The sequence below is a fragment of the Nyctereutes procyonoides genome, unplaced genomic scaffold (assembly GCF_905146905.1).
Source record: "Nyctereutes procyonoides isolate TBG_1078 unplaced genomic scaffold, NYPRO_anot_genome, whole genome shotgun sequence".
NCBI lineage: Eukaryota > Metazoa > Chordata > Mammalia > Carnivora > Canidae > Nyctereutes > Nyctereutes procyonoides.
The window spans coordinates 1,302,402-1,319,916 of NW_026575151.1; the positions used below are offsets into that span (position 1 = coordinate 1,302,402).

Below are 17,515 nucleotides of genomic sequence, written 5' to 3' on the forward strand. Positions count from 1 at the left end.
AGATAGCATTTTCAATAAATGGTGCTGAATCAACACAACATCCATATGCCTCACACCTATATAAAAGCTAATGATCATGGTCTAAAGGTAAAACTTAAAGTTACAGAACTTCTGGAAGAACACATAGGGTGCTTGCTTCAGCAGCACATATACTAAAACTGGAATGATACAGAGAAGATTAGCATGGTCCCTGTGCAAGAATTACACACAAATCTGTGAAGTGTTCCTATTTTTCTTTCAATAGTTACTCTGAATGTAAATGGGCTAAATGCCCCCAATCAAAAGACACAGGTGTCAGACTGGATAAAAAAGCAAGACCCATCCATATGTTATCTACAAGAGACTCATTTTAGACCCAAAGACACCTCCAGATTGAAAGTGAGAGGGTGGGAAATCACTTATCATGCTAATGGAAATCAAAAGAAAGCTGGAGTAGCAATCCTTGCATCAGACAAATTAGATTTTAAACCAAAGACTGTAGTAAGAAATGAAGAGGGACACTGTATCAAAATTAGAGGGTCTATCCAACAAGAAGATCTAACAATTCTAAATATTTATGCCCCTATTATGGGAGCAGCCAATTATATAAACCAATTAATAACAAAATTAAAGAAACACATTGACAATAATACAATAATAGCAGGGGACTTTAACATCCCACTCACAGCACTGGACAGATCATCTAAGCAGAAGATCAACATGGAAACGATGGCTTTGAATGACACACTGGACCAGATGGACTTCACAGATATATTTAGAGCATTCCATCTTAAAGCAAGAGAACACACATTCTTCTCGAGTACACATGGAACATTCTCCAGAACAGATCATATACTGGATCACAAGTCAGGTCTCAACCAGTACTAACAGATTGGGATCATTCCTTGCATATTTTCAGACCACAATGCTTTGAAACTGCAACTCAATCACAAGAGGAAATTTGGAAAGAACTCAAATACGTGGAGGTTAAAAAGCATCCTACTAAGGAATGAATGAATCAACCAGGAACTTAGAGAATTAAAGAAATTCATGGAAATAAATGAAAATGGAAACACAACTGTCCAAAACCTTTGGGATGAAGCAAAAGAGGTCCTAAGAAGGAAGTATACAGCAATATGAGCCTTTCTCAAAAAAATAAGAAAGGTCTCAAATACACCATCTAACCTTACACCTAAAGAGGTGGAGAAAGAACAGCAAATAAAGCCTAAAACCAGCAGGAGAAGAGAATTAAAAAGATTAGAGTAGAAATCAATGAAATAGAAGCCCAGAGAACAGAACAGATTAAAAAAAAAAAAAAAAAAACTAGGAGAGAAAAGAGAAAGGACCAAAGAAAATAAAATCATCAATGAAAGAGGAGAGATCACAACCAATACCAAAGAAATACAAACAATGATAAGAGACTATTATGAGCAATTTTACAATAACAAATTAGGCAGTCTGGAAGAAATAGATACATTCTTAGAAACATATAAACTACCAAAACTGAAACAGGAAGAAATAGAAAGCCTGCACAGACCCATAACCAGGAAGGAAATTGAAGCAGTCATAAAAAATCTCCCAACAAACAAGCATCCAGGGCCAGACAGAGGTCTTCCCAGGGGAATTCTACCAAATATTTAAAGAAGAATTAATATCTATTCCTCTGAAGCTGTTTCAAAAAATATAAATGGAAATAAAATTTCCAAACTCGTTCTACAAGGTAATACCTCAATCCCAAAATCAGACAAAGATCCCACCAGAAAGGAGAATTACAGACCAATATCCCTGACAAACATGGGTGTAAAAATTCTCACCAAGATACTAGCCAATATGATCCAACAGTACATTAAAAGGATTATTCACCACGACCAAGTGGGACTTATTCCTGGTCTGCAAGCATAGTTCAACATCCACAAATCAATCAATGTCATACACTACATTAATAAAAGAAAAGCCCATACAATCCTCTCAATAGATTCACAAAAAGCACTTGACAACGTATAACATCCATTCTTGATTAAAACTCTGTACACTATAGAGATGGAACATACCTCAATATCATAGAAGCCATATATGAAAAGCCCACAGAGAATATCATTCTCAATAGGGAAAAACTGAGAGCTTTCCCCCTAAAGTCAAGAGCATTACAGGGATGTCCACTCTCACCACTGTTGCTTAACATAGTACTGGAAGTCCTAGCCTCAGCAATCAGACAACAAAAAGATATAAAAGGCATCTGAATAGGCAAAGAAAAAGTCAAACTCTCACTCTTTGCAGATAACATGACACTCCATGTGGAAACCCCAAAAGACTCCACTCCAAAATTGCCAGAACTCATACAGGAATTCAGCAAAGTGGCAGGATACAAATTCGATGCATAGAAATCAGTTGCATTTCTATACACTAATAACGAGACAGAAGAAAGAGAAATTAGGGAATTGATCCCATTTACAGTTGCACCAAAAACCATAAGGTACCTAGGAATAAACCTAACCGAAGTAAAGTATCTATAACCTGAAAACTATAAAACATTAATGAAAGAAATTGAGGAAGACACAAATGGAAAAACATTCCATGCTCACGGACTGAAAGAACAAATATTGCTAAAATGTCTATGCTTCACAGAGCAATCAATACATTCAATGTAATCCCTATCAAAATACCATCACTATTTTTTGCAGAGCTGGAACAAATAATCCTAAAATTTTTATGGAACCAGAAAAGACCCCGAATAGCCAAAGGAAAGTTGAAAAAGAAAACCAAAGGTGGTAGCACCACAATTCAAGACTTCCAAGTTCCATTATAAAGCTGGAATCATCAAGACAGTATGGTCCTGGCACAAAAACAGACACATAGATCAATGGAACAGAACCCAGAAATGGATCAACTAACTTTCAATAAAGTAGGAAAAAATACACATTGGGGAAAAGACAGTCTCTTCAACAAATGGTATTGTGAAAATTTTACAGCCACATACAGAAGAATGAAACTGGACCATTTTCTTATACCATACACAAAGATAAACTCAAAATGGATGAAGGACCTAAATGTGAAACAGGAAACCATCAAAACTGCAGAGGAGAACACAGGCAACAACCTCTGGGACCTAGGCCACAGCAACTTCTTGCTAGACACCTCTCCAAAGGCAAGGGAAACAATGGCAAAAATGAACTATTGGGACTTCATCAAGATAAAAAGTTTTTGCATAGCAAAGGAAACAGTCGCAAAACCAAAAGACAACCTACAGAATGGGAGAAGATTTTTGTAAATGTTTTATCAGAAAAAGGGTTAGTATCCAAAATCTATAAAGAACTTATCAAACTCGGGCAGCCCGGGTGGCTCAGTGGTTTAGCGCCACCTTCGGCCCAGGGTGTGATCCTGGAGACCTGGGACTGAGTCCCTCGTCAGGCTCCCTGCATGGAGCCTGCTTCTCTCTCTGCCTGTGTCTCTGCCTCTCTCTCGTTCTGTGTGTCTCTCATGAATAAATAAATAAAATCTTTTTTTTTTTTAAAAAGAACTTATCAAACTCAACACCCAAAGAACAAAAAATTCAGTCAAGAAATGGGCACCAACAGACATTTCTCCAAAGACGACACACAAATGCCCAACAGACTCATGAAAAAATGCTTCACATCATCAGCACAGAGAAATACACCTCAAAACCACAATAAGATACCACCTCACACCAGTCAGAATGGCTAAAATTAACAAGTCAAGAAATACCAAATGTTGGCAAGGATGTGGAGAAAGGGGAACCCTCTTACACTGCTGGTAGGCTGGACAGGCACTCTGGAAAACAGAACGGAGGTTCCTCAAAAAGTTAAAAATAGAGCTACCCTATGACCCAGCAATTACACTAGTAGGTATTTACCCCAAAGGTACAAATGTGATCCAAAGGGGCACCTGCTCCCCACTGTTTATGGCAGCAATGTCCACAATAGCCAAACTAAGGAAAGAACCCAAACGTCCATCAACAGAAGATGTAGTATAAATATACAATGGAACATTAGCCATCAAAAAAATGAAAGCTTGCCATTTGCAACGATGTGGGTGGAACTAAATTTCACTATTATGCTAAGTGAAATAAGTCAATGAGAGGAAAGACAATTTTATGATTTCACTTCCATGTGGAATTTAAGATGCAAAACAGAGGAACATAGAAGAAGGGAGGGAAAAATAAAACAAGACATAATATCGGAGAGGGAGACAAACCATAAGAGACTCTTAACCACAGCAAACAAATAGGGTTGCTGGGAGGGGGAGATAGGGTAATGGGTAATGACCATTAAGGAGGACTCATGATGTAATGAGCACTGGGTGTTATATACAACTGATGAATAACTGAACTCTACCTCTGAAACTAATAATACATTATATGCTAATTAAATGAAATTAAAATTAAAAAAAAGATTTTATTTATTTATTCATGAGAGACAGACAGACACAGAGAGAGAGAGAGAGAGAGAAGCAGAGACACAGGCAGAGGTTGAGAAGCAAGCTCCATGCAGGGAGCCCGATGTGGGACTTGATCCCGGGTCTCCAGGATCACGGCTTGGGTCGAAGGTGGTGCTAAAACTGCTGAGCCACCCAGGCTGCCCAAAATTAATTTTTTTTAAAAACAAAACGAACAAATCTTTATGATCTTAGATTTGGCAAAGATCTCTTAGACATGACACCAAAAGCCCAATCCATAAAAGAAAAAAGTTATCAAAATTTTGATTTTGTTTTTTGAAGAAAAAGACAAACTATGGACTGGTAGAAAGTATTTCACAAGGACTTGTATCTAGAATCTATAAAGCCTTTTAAAAATAAGAAAGCAAAAAACTCAGAAAATGGACAAAAGCTATAAACTGACATTTCATCAAAGAAGATACATGAATGACACATACATCAGAAGATACCCAGCATCATTAGCCATTAAGGATACCATACACAGCTACCAGATTAGGGGGAAAAAAACCCAACAATACCAAATGCTGTTGAAGATGTGGAGTAACTATAACTCGTACATTGCTGATGTGAAAATAAAAAGGTATAGTCACTTTGGAAAACCGTGGAACTTTCTTAAAAAGTTAAATGTATATTTACCATATGACCAAACCTTCTACTTCTAGGTACATAGCCAAGAGAAATAAAAACTTATGTTCGCTACAGCATTTTTTATAATCACAAAAAATTGGAAACCCAAATGGGAATATTACTCAGTAATAAAAAGGAACAAATGACTAATGTACAACATCACGGACAAATCTCAAATGCATTATACTGAGTCAAAAAGGCCAGACTCCAAAGTTCACACACATATGATTCTGCTTATAGGACATTCTGGAATAAAAAATTTTTAGAGATGGATCAGTGGTCACCAGGGCTGACAGTAAGGGAAGGACTGCGATGGAGTATTTTGGGATGATGCTACTATTCTGCATCTCAATTAGTGTAGTGTTTACATGATTGCATTTGCCAAAGCAAAGGATGAATTTTATTACACATCAATTAATTATATTCTTATTATACATGAAATACATCTATTTATAATATATAAATCCTATCTCAATAGAACAGACCTAGCTTAACACGAAATTTTAAGATTTTTTAAGACAACATAAAAATCCTGAAAGATGAGCACATCCTATTTGTCTCAAGTAAGTCAAATAGGTCATACGGATTTTATTAAAGGTGGGGCTTTTTTAAAAGTCTGTCACAATTTCTACACTATAGGAGTTAAAAGGCCCACTTTCTGTCTCTGATTATGCCAATCAAGTAATACATATAGTAACAAAATATTTACTTCATTTTAGTTTTCTGCTTCAAAGTTCCTTATCTTTAAAATGTGAAAAGGTATTCCTAACTTCAAGATAACTGCAAACATCAGGAGATGATAAACAGAATACACAGGTGTAGGAATGCTGACAATACTGACTCAGTCTTTGGCTTTCCATCTTTCTCATGTTTGCTCAGTGACCATTCTTGGGGCTACATGTTTTAGGCCCCTTGGAAATTAATCTACATACCTTAGAATTCACCACCAAGGCCCAGATGGGGGAGGCTTGTTTTGGCCTCCCATGAGGAGGCCCATGAGGAGGCCCATGAGGATGGCCCATGGATGTGTTAGAGATAACATGGTTCTTTCCCCTTCACTTTTTTTTAAAGTTTTTCATTCATTCATTCATTCATTAATTCATTCATGAGAGACAGAGTGGGTGGGGGCAGAGAGATAGAGGGAGAAGCAGGCTCCTTGCAGGGAGCCTGATGTGAGACTCGATCCCTGGACCAGGATCATGCCTTGAGCCAAAGGCAGACACTTAACCGCTGAACCACCCAGGGGTCCCTTGGTCTTTCCCTTCCTGATGCAAAGGTGGTGTCACAAGATCCAATTAAAGGTGAGCTATCAGGTGCATGCAAGCCCTTTGAGATGTATGCAAACCCTCTGACTCACCATAATGCTCTCCTGTGTGGCTCCTCACTCTCTAGAATCTGGCACTATGGTCTGGATTTTGCAGAGAGTAACTATGCAGCTGCCATGGATCATCCCCCACCCAATCCCCTCTATTAGTAAGTTACCCTGAACAAAACCCTGTGTAAACTGTTTGGAGTGGCTTGCTTCATCTTCTGGTCTCAAAGTACCTTCTCAGTTTGGGGAATCATTCTCAGTTTGGGGGATCCCTCCACCTCCTAACAATGGGTGACATATAGAATATGTATAATGTCAGCCAACTAAATATAGATGTATTATCACATTAATTTCAGTCAGAGCTAAGACTGAAATGTCAGCCTTACCAATAAAACCCAGTCACTACAAATGGTAACAGAAAAGGGGAAAGTAAATTACTGGAGCAGAATTAAGAAAGTAAACAGACAACAAGAATCACCAATACATAAACAAACAAAAACACCCTAGAATGTCTGCTAATGGGAATATATTGGGCTTTTTTTTTTTTTTAATTTATTTATTTATGATAGTCATCAGAGAGAGAGAGAGAGAGAGGCAGAGACATAGGCACGGGGAGAAGCAGGCTCCATGCACCGGGAGCCCGATGTGGGATTCGATCCAGGGTCTCCAGGATCGCGCCCTGGGCCAAAGGCAGGCGCCAAACCGCTGCGCCACCCAGGGATCCCATATATTGGGCTTTTTGTAAATGGTTCCTTTCTTTGGGGGAAGGGCACAAACATGTCCTTCTTAAAAGGGAATATTAATGCAGGTTACCTTGCATATTCACGAATGCAATTGTTTTGTTAAAAAAAAAACATTAAAACACATCAAGTGGTTGCTACGTCTCAGCATTAAGTGCTTTACATATTAACTAATATTCATAAAAACCGTAAGATAACATCAAATGTACTTTGGGAAGTAATTTGCTAACATTCATATGCTTGATGGAAGAGCTTGAGTAAGTCCCAATCTGGTGAATGAAAAACTTTTAAATCAATAATGTCGAATTTGAAAACATTCCTAAGGAATCCCTGGGAGGATCATTCGTCTTCTTCCATACCTAAAATAAGTGCAGTCATCTTTAATTCAAGAAGCTACATTTGGCCTGATAAAAGCAAGGTAAAGAAGTAAAATAAAATGACTACTCACCCTGCTATTAGAAAAGGAGATTTCTCTAGTTAGGACCTTTTTAAAAAAAATGTTCTCAGACGCAATCAGCAGCAAGACCACAAAGCGGACTGAGCCGCGGAGTGCACTGGGCGACCACGTCTGAGAGCACACGGGGGTGCCCCTCTGAGCAGCGGAGCTGAGCACACGCTTCACCGTGAGCGCTTCACCGTGAGCGACGTGAGCGAGACGCGGCCCTTGCCCCGGCCCCGGGCGTTAGAGGGCCTTGCTTTTCTTTGGCGGTTCTCCAGCTTTATTCCTGCCCTCAGGACAAAGATCTGAGGGAACTTCCAGAACACACCCCAGAATACCGAGGGTCCTCAGACTCCCTACCCAAATGGCTGCAAAACTGCTCCCAAGAGACCGTGCCGCCGATACACATGCCACTAAGCTGAGGATGACCCGGAAGGCTGCCGGGTGGGCATATGCCCGGGGAAGCTGCCCTCTCCGACAAGGCCCCCAGGTCCCCGAAGGGTGGGTAGAAGAGTCGGCTCTCCCGCGCCTTCGCCTCCTGGAAGGGAGGCGGTCAAAGCCACGGACACCAGCCCCACGCCAGCTGTGCGGTCCTGCAAAGGCCGAGACAGACAGACCTGGAGGCGGCATCGAAGGACGCGAGCGGGGCAGAGAAGCAAACTCAAGGGGGCGGACGCCGCCCCAGCGGTCCTGAAGAGGGGGCCCTGGGCACCTGCTGCCATTGCCCGCCCAGCTCTGAGGGGGCGAGTACCTAAGAAACGGGCTTTGACGTCAGCGCGTGCACGGCACGGCGGCAGCAGCAGGGGCGGCGGGCGCAGTCCGCGGGGCAAGCCCGTCAGCTGACGGCGGAAGGCCAGTCGGCGGCGGGCGGCAGGAGGGCGGGGCCGCGGCCCACGTCACCGCCGCGGCCGACGTCACCGCCGCTTGCCGCAGCCGCAGGACCGCTCCGGTGCAGCTCGGGCGCGGGTCTCTGCGGGAGCCACCCTAGACCTCCGCAGCTGCTTCTGGAACATGGCTGACTCGGAAAACCAGGGGCCTGCGGAGCCGAGCCAGGCGGCGGCGGAGGCGGCGGAGGAGGTAATGGCGGAAGGCGGCGCGCAGCGGGGGGACTCGGACAGCGCGGCCGGGGACTCGGACAGCGCGGCCGGGCAGACGGCCGAGGAGCCCCAGACCCCCGCGGACAACGCGCCAAAGCCCAAAAATGACTTTATCGAGAGCCTGCCTAATTCGGTCAAGTGCCGAGTCCTGGCCCTCAAGAAGCTGCAGAAGCGCTGCGATAAGATAGAAGCCAAATTTGATAAGGAATTCCAGGCTCTGGAAAAGAAGTATAACGACATCTATAAGCCCCTACTTGCCAAGATCCAGGAGCTCACCGGTGAGATGGAGGGGTGTGCATGGACCTTAGAGGGGGAGGAGGAGGACGACGACGAGGAAGAGTACGAGGATGAGGAGGATGAGGAGGAGGGGGAGGAGGAGGAGGAGGAAGCTGCGGCAGAGGCTGCTGTGGAGGCGGCGGCTGCCAAAGATGAGGGTCCCCACTCTGCAGTGCCTGACGACGCCAAGAAATAAGCAGGGCCAGAGATTGAAGAGGAAGAGTGACGACGAAAGCAAAACCCCCTATTTTATTTATTTCTTTCTCTTTTTTTGAATATTGGTGGACTTAAAAATAAGGCTCAGGTTTGGGACCAAAATACAATGTGAATCAATTTTGACATTCCTAAAATTAAGTTAAATTGAAGCAATCAGATCCTGGCCAGCCCGTTTCAAATTTTTCATTTTGAACACAATAAATGTGTATCAAAAGGTGTTGAAGAAAACAAGTTAAATTTAAAATGATTTTTTTTTTCATGATCTCTTCTGCACGGACTGCAATTGAGGCTTAAGGGTGTCAAGTAGATGTGAAGAATGTCACTTTGAAACCTATTCATCCCACCACCATCACACTACACACGCAACACCCAGACCAAGACTGAATGAACATGTTCTCAATGCTTAATTCTTCAGTTTCTTTAGTCCGGACATTCTCCAGTGCAGAAAAAGCAGAAGACTCTCATCTTTAAGTCTTTGCTTTTGTAACCCACACATCAGCTTTACACTTCAGAGAAGAGTGATGGAATTGTGGAAGCCTGTGATGGAGATCATGACAGTACTGTGTAATGAGGTCTGGAAAACTGCCACTTCAAATTCTAAAGAATGTTCTGAATATCTGAATTTAAGACAAGCAACATGGTTCTGAGAAGGAGGGTGTATAACCTGTATAATATTGTCAACATATGTGTTCGTTATTTACAGTCTTGTGTTTATGTGTTTTCTTGGTAGCGTCTATTTACAAAGGTGAAAAAAAAAAACCAAAATGTTTTAAGTATTCAATCCCTTTACCTAGCATTCTAGAAATATTAATTTACTTGAAAAGATGTAGAATGTAGCAAATCCTGTAAAGCATGTGTATTCAGTGTTTTATGTAGTTTGATCCTTGTGAAGTCTTTTTGTCATGTAGCTTTTAGAATGTAGCTGTGAAAATTATCAGAACTCTTCAATGAAGCTAATGTTTGGAAAAAATAAATACTTGAAGAACCAATACAAGTGTGTGTCCCCACCCCCAGCTCAGAAGTAGAAGGGTTTAAGTTTGCTTGTATTAGCTGTGCCTTCATTATTTTGCTATGTAAATGTGACATAATAAATTAAAAAATGGTGCATATTCAAATTTTAATGCTTGAAGACAGACTGGCATACAGTTAAGGATTTTCAGGAAGGACACATTAAATGTAAAGACTCTTAAGCTTCCTTGTGGGTTTTGAATTTTGTGTGATTCAGTGATCTATAAAGAAACATAAGCATAAAGTTGTTTACCACTGTAGTATTAATAAAACAGTATTTTCAAAAAACAAAAGGACTCGGAATACTCTGCCTGCCTGGAATCAAATCCCAGCTCTGCCTCTTACAAGCAACGAACCTTACACAAGTCAGTTGATCTGTTTCAGTTTCTCCTTCTATAAAAGGGGATAGTAACAGCCTCTTCCTCACAATTATGGAGAACAAGTCAGCTAATACACAAATTCTGTAGGATAAGGTCTGACACACACTCGGTGCTCAAGAAATTTCAGCTATTATTATTTAATTATTGTTTTATTATTACATGAAAGATAAAGACACTGATTGGAAATTCAATCTTCCTTCCCTCCCCAGGTACAAAAGGGGGGAGAAAACAGACATCATTGTATTCTTAAGTTTACTGATTCCTCCTCAGAGAAGAATGTGGACTTTAATTTGAAAACAGGAAATTCAATAATCTATCTCATTTTGGTTTCCTCAATATAAAATAAGGTATCTATTTCCAGAATAGATAAAAGACTTTTACATGTGATATTATGCATATGCAAAAAAGGCTACTTCAACCTTAACATCTGGGCATCCTGAATGAAGCAAAATAGTCTAAAAATTAACCCTCCCCCTAAAACTTAAAAATTCAGATGCATTTCTTCCATTTCACTTAAGGGTTAAAATTACACAAGTGAAATTATGCCACTTTTCCTTAAGGACAGGAAGGCAGCTCTGACCTGTTGCTATTGGCAATAGTAGAGTTAAACCTTAACATAATGTTAATCATCCTTAGGACCAGGCCAGCCGAAAGAGAAAATCAAGGTAACATATTATGCAAGAAATCAATGATTATCTTAATTATATGATTATTTTAATAGAAGCAAAAACTAATAAAATTCAGTATTTCTTATCTCTAGGGATAAGAGACTCCTTTAATATTTTTCTAAATCCATCTAGTAAAAAAAAAAATGAATGAAACAAATAAGGAGTCTAACTACTGGGGAAAATTTTTTTTCTAAGCATATAATTATATATAGAAAACCCAAGAAAAATGACTGAAAATTATTAACATTGACTAAATTCGAGCAGTTGACCAGCTGCCAGATAAATACACAAAACTATTAACTATTTCTAGGTACCAATAATGATCAAAATATATGGAAAGACTCTTTCACAATAGAAATAAAACATCTATAAAAACCTCAAATAAAAAATAGGTGTAACCTATGTGAAAAGTGAAAAAATCAGAAAGAAATGTAAAACAGGCCTTTGGATGGTAAGACTGAATACCACAAAAGTGTCAATTCTTCCCAAATTAACTTTTATCACACTTCAAATCAAAACCCAAACTGAATCTGGAACTTAATGTAATTAATCTAACGTTTACCTATAAGAATAGCTAAGGAAGCTAGCAATATAGGAACAATTCAGATTTTTACCTTAGACTACAAATTCCACCCCTCCCAAATTTTTTTAAGTGAAGAGAATACATTATGTATTTATCAATCACTGGACAGGGAAAGGCTGAGATTGGTGATAAAAGACCAAAAGAAATAATCAACAGACACAAGACAGAAATTCGTAAGTTATAGGGATTTAAACACAAGCACTCCACATTTTCAAAAGCAAACAACTAGGGATACAATTTACAATAAATATGAATGGCAAAGGGTTTAACAATCTTAATAGAGAGTTCCCACAAATGTTAAGATCATTTAGTCTCAATACAGGAATACATAAAGGATGCCAGCAGACTAGTTTAAAAAGAGGAAAAGGAAATACTACAACCCTGGTTGGGGCAGAAAGACCCAGGGGCAGGCAAGGGTCTGAGAGGGCAGACCTAGGTTGACCCAGGTTCTGGTGAGTTCTGCAACACATGCATTTCCAGCCGAGTGCTCTGGCCAGCAGTCTTCCTTCCACTTAGGGTAAGACTTTAGCTGTAGGGTTTTCTAGCTACCAGTCACACCACTGTTGGCCACTTTTCCCAGGACACTGGGACACTCACGATGCCCTTCACATGTCAGGCAGTTTACAACGTTTCCTAACTGGGTTGATATTTACCCTGTTTCCTGCACTGCTTATTTGATAGTTCCTCAGGCAACCATAAAACCTGCATGTTAATATACAGCAGGATACTCTGCCTTCAAGGTGGATCAAACACTATCACTCAGTGTTAATCCATTATATGCCCAAATTTGTCAGCAATACACCAAATAACTGGCAGGAAGAAAAGGAGCACACATTACACATTCAATTCAGTCTCTCAGAGCATTACGCAGAAAAGTGTCGCATTCCTGATGCTCACCACCAAAGCATGACACAGCAGTTCTCCCTGCCTGAGAGTTTACACTCAAGGCAGACACAGAGACACATTTGCACGTGCATACACATGTACACAAACACTTTTTATTGAGGAGAAATTCACATAACATAAAATTAGCCATCTAAATGAACAATTTAGTGGCATTTAGTACATTCACAATATTGTCCATTTCTATCTAATTCAGTCAAATGCATCAAAGCTGTGTAGAATACGAAAAGTAGCCTCGGTGTGCAAGAAACGCAAAATTTTACAAATACAACAGAATTTAGTATTTTTTTAAGAGAATACTCAGTGTTTATAAGGATTAGGTAAAATGAGTACTCTCATACACTTATAATATGCAAGTTGATATATAATTCATTAGTGAAATCAATTTAGCAAAAACATCTATCAACTGATTCAAAATGATATACACTAATTCAATTTCACCCTTGAGATCTTATCATTAAAAAGCAATTTTAAAGGCAAACAAAGCTTTTTACACAAAAGATGCTTCATGGGTCTAATTAAAAATTAAGGAAGAGGGAGAGAAATAGAATTTAGAAGCCAAATACCCCAAAGTGAGAGAACAGAACATACACATTCACATGGCAGACTGTGTAGTCATCATGAAGGGTGTCCGTAAATATATGGTAAATATAAGCATTGTCTCGAGCTAAGTTTAAAAATTCCAACATATAATTTTATATATATAGTTTGTTTTTAACTATGCCAACTTTGTTTTTTAAAAACTCCGTAGTTGTGCCTGAAAGGAAAATAGCAAATGTTCTAAGTCATTTTTCTTCCTAGGTTGGGGAAGAGGGGTGGAGCACAAGCTCTCACTCACAATGCCTGGCTCTGAATCCTAGATTTCTAGCTGTGTAACCCTGAACAAGTAACATATGCCTCTCTGTGCGTGCCCCAGTTTCTGCATCCGTGAAGTAGGGAGCATTCCATGTGAAGTACTTAGACAAATATAAGCACTCAAGAAATGTTACTGGCATTTTAATTATCTGCTATTCCGAGAACAGCCCAATGAGAAATACAAAGTAGATCTTAAAGTCCTATAGACTATCTTGAGAGATCAACTCAAGTCTGTCAGCAGTCCTAATTTCAGCAGACCTTAAGGAACTCAAGGTGTCTGTCACGTATGATTTTTTTCCCTCAGGTTCTCATTATGGATTCTGGGTGCCCTTTGGAGCACTTGCATTTCTTACTAGGTGGTCTTTTTATTATTTTCCCCATCCCTTCCTTAATATGGCAGAAATGGGAGAAGACCTCTATTGTATTTAATTTGACTATATTAAATTGAGGTCAATTTGGGGGAATCTAAAATGATATGTGGATTTTTCACTAATGGTAATAATACCATGTTACACAGTGTGAGAAATACTTCACCATGAGTAGTCACTATGCAGATGTGATTAGCAGCTGCGGGAAGATTTAGCTATGATGTAGCCACTAGCATTCACCCATGAATGTTCTTTTACTTGGATGCTTGTAACTCATTTGATATCTGCAGCTCTTGTCCAAGGACAGAATGCAATTTTAAGATCAAATGAAATATAATAAATTATGGATATAGAATTAGAATCTTTCTAGCATTTTCCTCCAGGGCAGTGGTGACAGAAAATACTTCACTGTTAACAAAACAGCTTCAATGCCAGCAGTATCTGTGTATTCTACTGTCCACAAGTTAAAAACCAGCAGGCATTATTTTTATAGTTCTTTTATCTAGTTTTCTTAGGTCCATCTAAGAAATTCCCAAAAAGGACCCCAACTCCTAGGGATGAGATTATGACATATACTAGATAAAAGGGAAAAACAGCTGCAATGATTAATCTTTCACAGTTGTATGCATTTCTTACCAGGATCTCAATAGGCTTTGCTGGTAAGATTTCTGCTTTTGCAGAACAAAATAAAAAGAAGAGAAATGCACTCATGCCTTTCCAGTTGTGCTTCACCATGACAGTGATACTAAGCAATGTGGCAATAACTATACTAGGTTCTCAGAAGCCTCTCCAATAGGTAACTGTGTGACAGAAATAAGGTCTGCCTCCTGTCACTGGTGCAAAGGCATGTACCACAGTGCCTAAGACAGAATGGATGAGTTCACTGTGGGCTCGCTGAGTGCTAGTGACCCAGAAAGGCCAAAACCTAAATTTCACCAAAGATAGAAGTTCCACATGTTAATCTCAAACACAGTGTGTTGGCAATCAAAACAGGAGTCCACCACCCTCTGCCTGGCAATTTTTAAAACTACAGCAAGAACAAAGACTTGAAAACTTTTGAAGCTACTTTTTAGAAGTCATGTAAATAGGAGCTTCATAATACAAGTAAGAGAATGACGCGGGCTCCCTTCTTTTTACTCTTGGATTTAAGTATTGCCTTTCTTTTAAGGAGACTCTGTGGCATCCAAACATCCTTATTGAAAATGTGTTGTAGGAGCAGCCCTGAAGTCAATTAGTAGCAAACAACTGCAAAGTAAGAGAAAAGGAACCCACATGTTTTTTAAAGATTTATTTATTTATTGGAGGGAGGGAGAGAGAGAGCGCAGGGGAGAGGGAAAGAGAAACTTGAGGACTCTGCGATGAGCGCAGAGCCCAACAACAACACAGGGCTCATGACTCTGAGATCACAACTTGCCAGAAAACAAGAGTCCAATGCTCAACTGACTGGGCCACCCCACCATCCCCCTCCCACATGCCTTTTAAACAAAAACACACTCTTCCACACTAATTCTGAGTACCATTCTTGGGGTTAAGCACTGTCCATGAGTATGTATGTGTCAGCAGCAGACATAAACAGTGGAGAAAGCATGAAAAAAGAAAGCTTGCCAGGAACCTACTTCTATCATGCAACTCCTCTGCTCACAAATCAACAGCGGCTTCTTGTTACCTGTTAAATGAAGTCTAAAATTCTCTAATTTCCAAAGACTTCCACAATCTAATAACCCCCAAGGCTAAGCTAGTATGGGTCCCCCTAGCAATGTCCCCCAACCAGTACTCATACCCCACACACTCACCACTCACTGTTCCCTCCCTAAAATAACAGCCAAGGTTAAGCGATCACTCTTTGGAGCACCTTTCACTTTTTACTGTAGTCTTTGTCTCTACTTTCTGTTACTCAATCTTTGGAGGCTTTCCAACTTAGTTCTATGCCATATCTGTCCTCCCAGTCCAAGTTGACTTTTCTGAACTCTTCAGATTCAATCACCCAATTTAGTCTATTGCACATTTGAAATATGGTTGGCTCATGAGAACAGCTTTCTCCCTAAAGAGACTGTGTTATATTTCGGTTTTCCTGCACAGTTTGTCTCTCAACTATGCAGTCAGTTCAATTGTTGATACAAAGAAATATCTATTGAATAAGGACAGACAGTGAGTATGATAGGCAAGGAGAAGCAGAGACAGGAAGAGGGAAAAATTCAGACCCAGAAAGAGAGGGGGGAAAAAAAGCAGACAAAAAGTACTCGAAGAGAAATACTTTTATGAAAATACAAAAGAATTGTTAAGTCCCAAGAACTGCCTCAACTACGGACTGCATTCCAATGGCCTACATCTGCACTAGATCACTGCACAACCCAGTGTATCAAACACACAGAGCTCTATGATGACTCATCACAGTATAAAGACATTCTGAATGCTCCTTCCACAGGCCACAGGCCTAGCCCATTATTAGCTTCTATAAAATGATGCACACATTATCTTGTCTAAAACCTGATGCAAAAGCTCAGACATCCTTTGAATACATATCATATATATAAAAACAACCACTAAAACTAAAAGAGAAATCTTCTGGTTTGAAAAAAATACTCTATGATCTACCATAAATTTCCCAATTCTAAAAACATCAGACTACAAGGAATATATAAGTATGTTCTTATTTGAAAAAATAAACATCATTTGTTGTGAACAACATATTAATGCTATGCAGATAAAGATAGGACAGTACGTTTAGCTCCAAGGGATTCTTACTGAGTCTTGGTTGAAACACCTACTTGACACAAGACTAGCCTCTGTATTAGGTTCCTGGAATCAAGCTAATTTCATTATCTGAGCCATTTTTGTTGGGTACTTATTTTCCCCAAAGCTGAGGCTCCCTGGATAGTCTGGAAGGTTTACATGACAAAGAAGGTTACTGAATGTTACATTAGACTCCTCTAGCGGTCTTTAAAAATGTGAAAAGATGCAAGAAGTCTCTCCATTTTTCTAGATCTACAATAGTTATCTCCTGAATCTAGGCCTGGTGCTTTCTCTAATATTAAAAATTAATTACAATCTACAAATTCTTGCTCCATCACCCTTGCCTCCTTTGAAGAAGGGATTGAGATTTAACTTCTATCTTGGTCTTAAAAGTGCAGAGAAATAAAGTAGCAACATCTGCAAGGGTCCAAAGTCAGTACTAACCTGTTATCCTTGCACACAGTTACTTTGTCTCCCCCAGGTATCAGCTTCTTCTGTTCAATCACTCCATAGCTTTCTCGACAAATCTATATTTAAGGAGGAAAAAAGAGACATTTCAATTCTGTTTACCACTTATCTTCCTAGAATCCAAATGACTGAGAGAAGCTTTAGGAACAAATGTAGCTTAATCATTACCTATTACACAGAAAATTCTTGGGAAAAGAGAACCTGATTCAGAAAACATCAGCACCTTAAAAGATATCCTGTGTTTTAAGGCATGCAGTTGCCAATAAATGCAACCAAAGAGCAAACAATATGAACTCTAGAAAAGAAATCTATGTATCAAGAGTAAAGAGGGCTAGTGCTTCAGTAATTTTAAGTTCACAGATGAATCATTCATTCATTTACTCAACATATTTACTTAATTCTTTTAACAAT

The 17,515-nt window shown here is 39.7% G+C and overlaps 2 protein-coding genes and 1 non-coding gene across 9 annotated transcripts in view; 2 read left to right on the plus strand and 1 right to left on the minus strand.

Moving 5' to 3' along the window:
- Nucleotides 1-17,515, minus strand: part of HERC3 (HECT and RLD domain containing E3 ubiquitin protein ligase 3) — a 112,407-nt gene that overhangs the window by 10,567 nt on the left and 84,325 nt on the right. For all 7 annotated transcript variants that reach the window (XR_008662837.1, XM_055313197.1, XM_055313194.1 and 4 more), the window contains one exon: nucleotides 17,081-17,163. Coding sequence is in view for 6 of the 7 variants with exons in the window: in XM_055313197.1 (XP_055169172.1) it covers nucleotides 17,081-17,163 (83 nt within the window). In the remaining variant the exon portion in view is untranslated. The remainder of the gene's footprint in view (nucleotides 1-17,080; nucleotides 17,164-17,515) is intronic.
- Nucleotides 129-235, plus strand: LOC129501904 (U6 spliceosomal RNA). The gene has a single exon (XR_008662845.1). It is a non-coding gene; the product is annotated as a U6 spliceosomal RNA (small nuclear RNA).
- Nucleotides 8,473-10,566, plus strand: NAP1L5 (nucleosome assembly protein 1 like 5). The gene has a single exon (XM_055313200.1). The coding sequence runs from the start codon at nucleotides 8,561-8,563 to the stop codon at nucleotides 9,116-9,118; it is 558 nt and encodes a 185-aa protein (XP_055169175.1). The 5' UTR covers nucleotides 8,473-8,560; the 3' UTR covers nucleotides 9,119-10,566.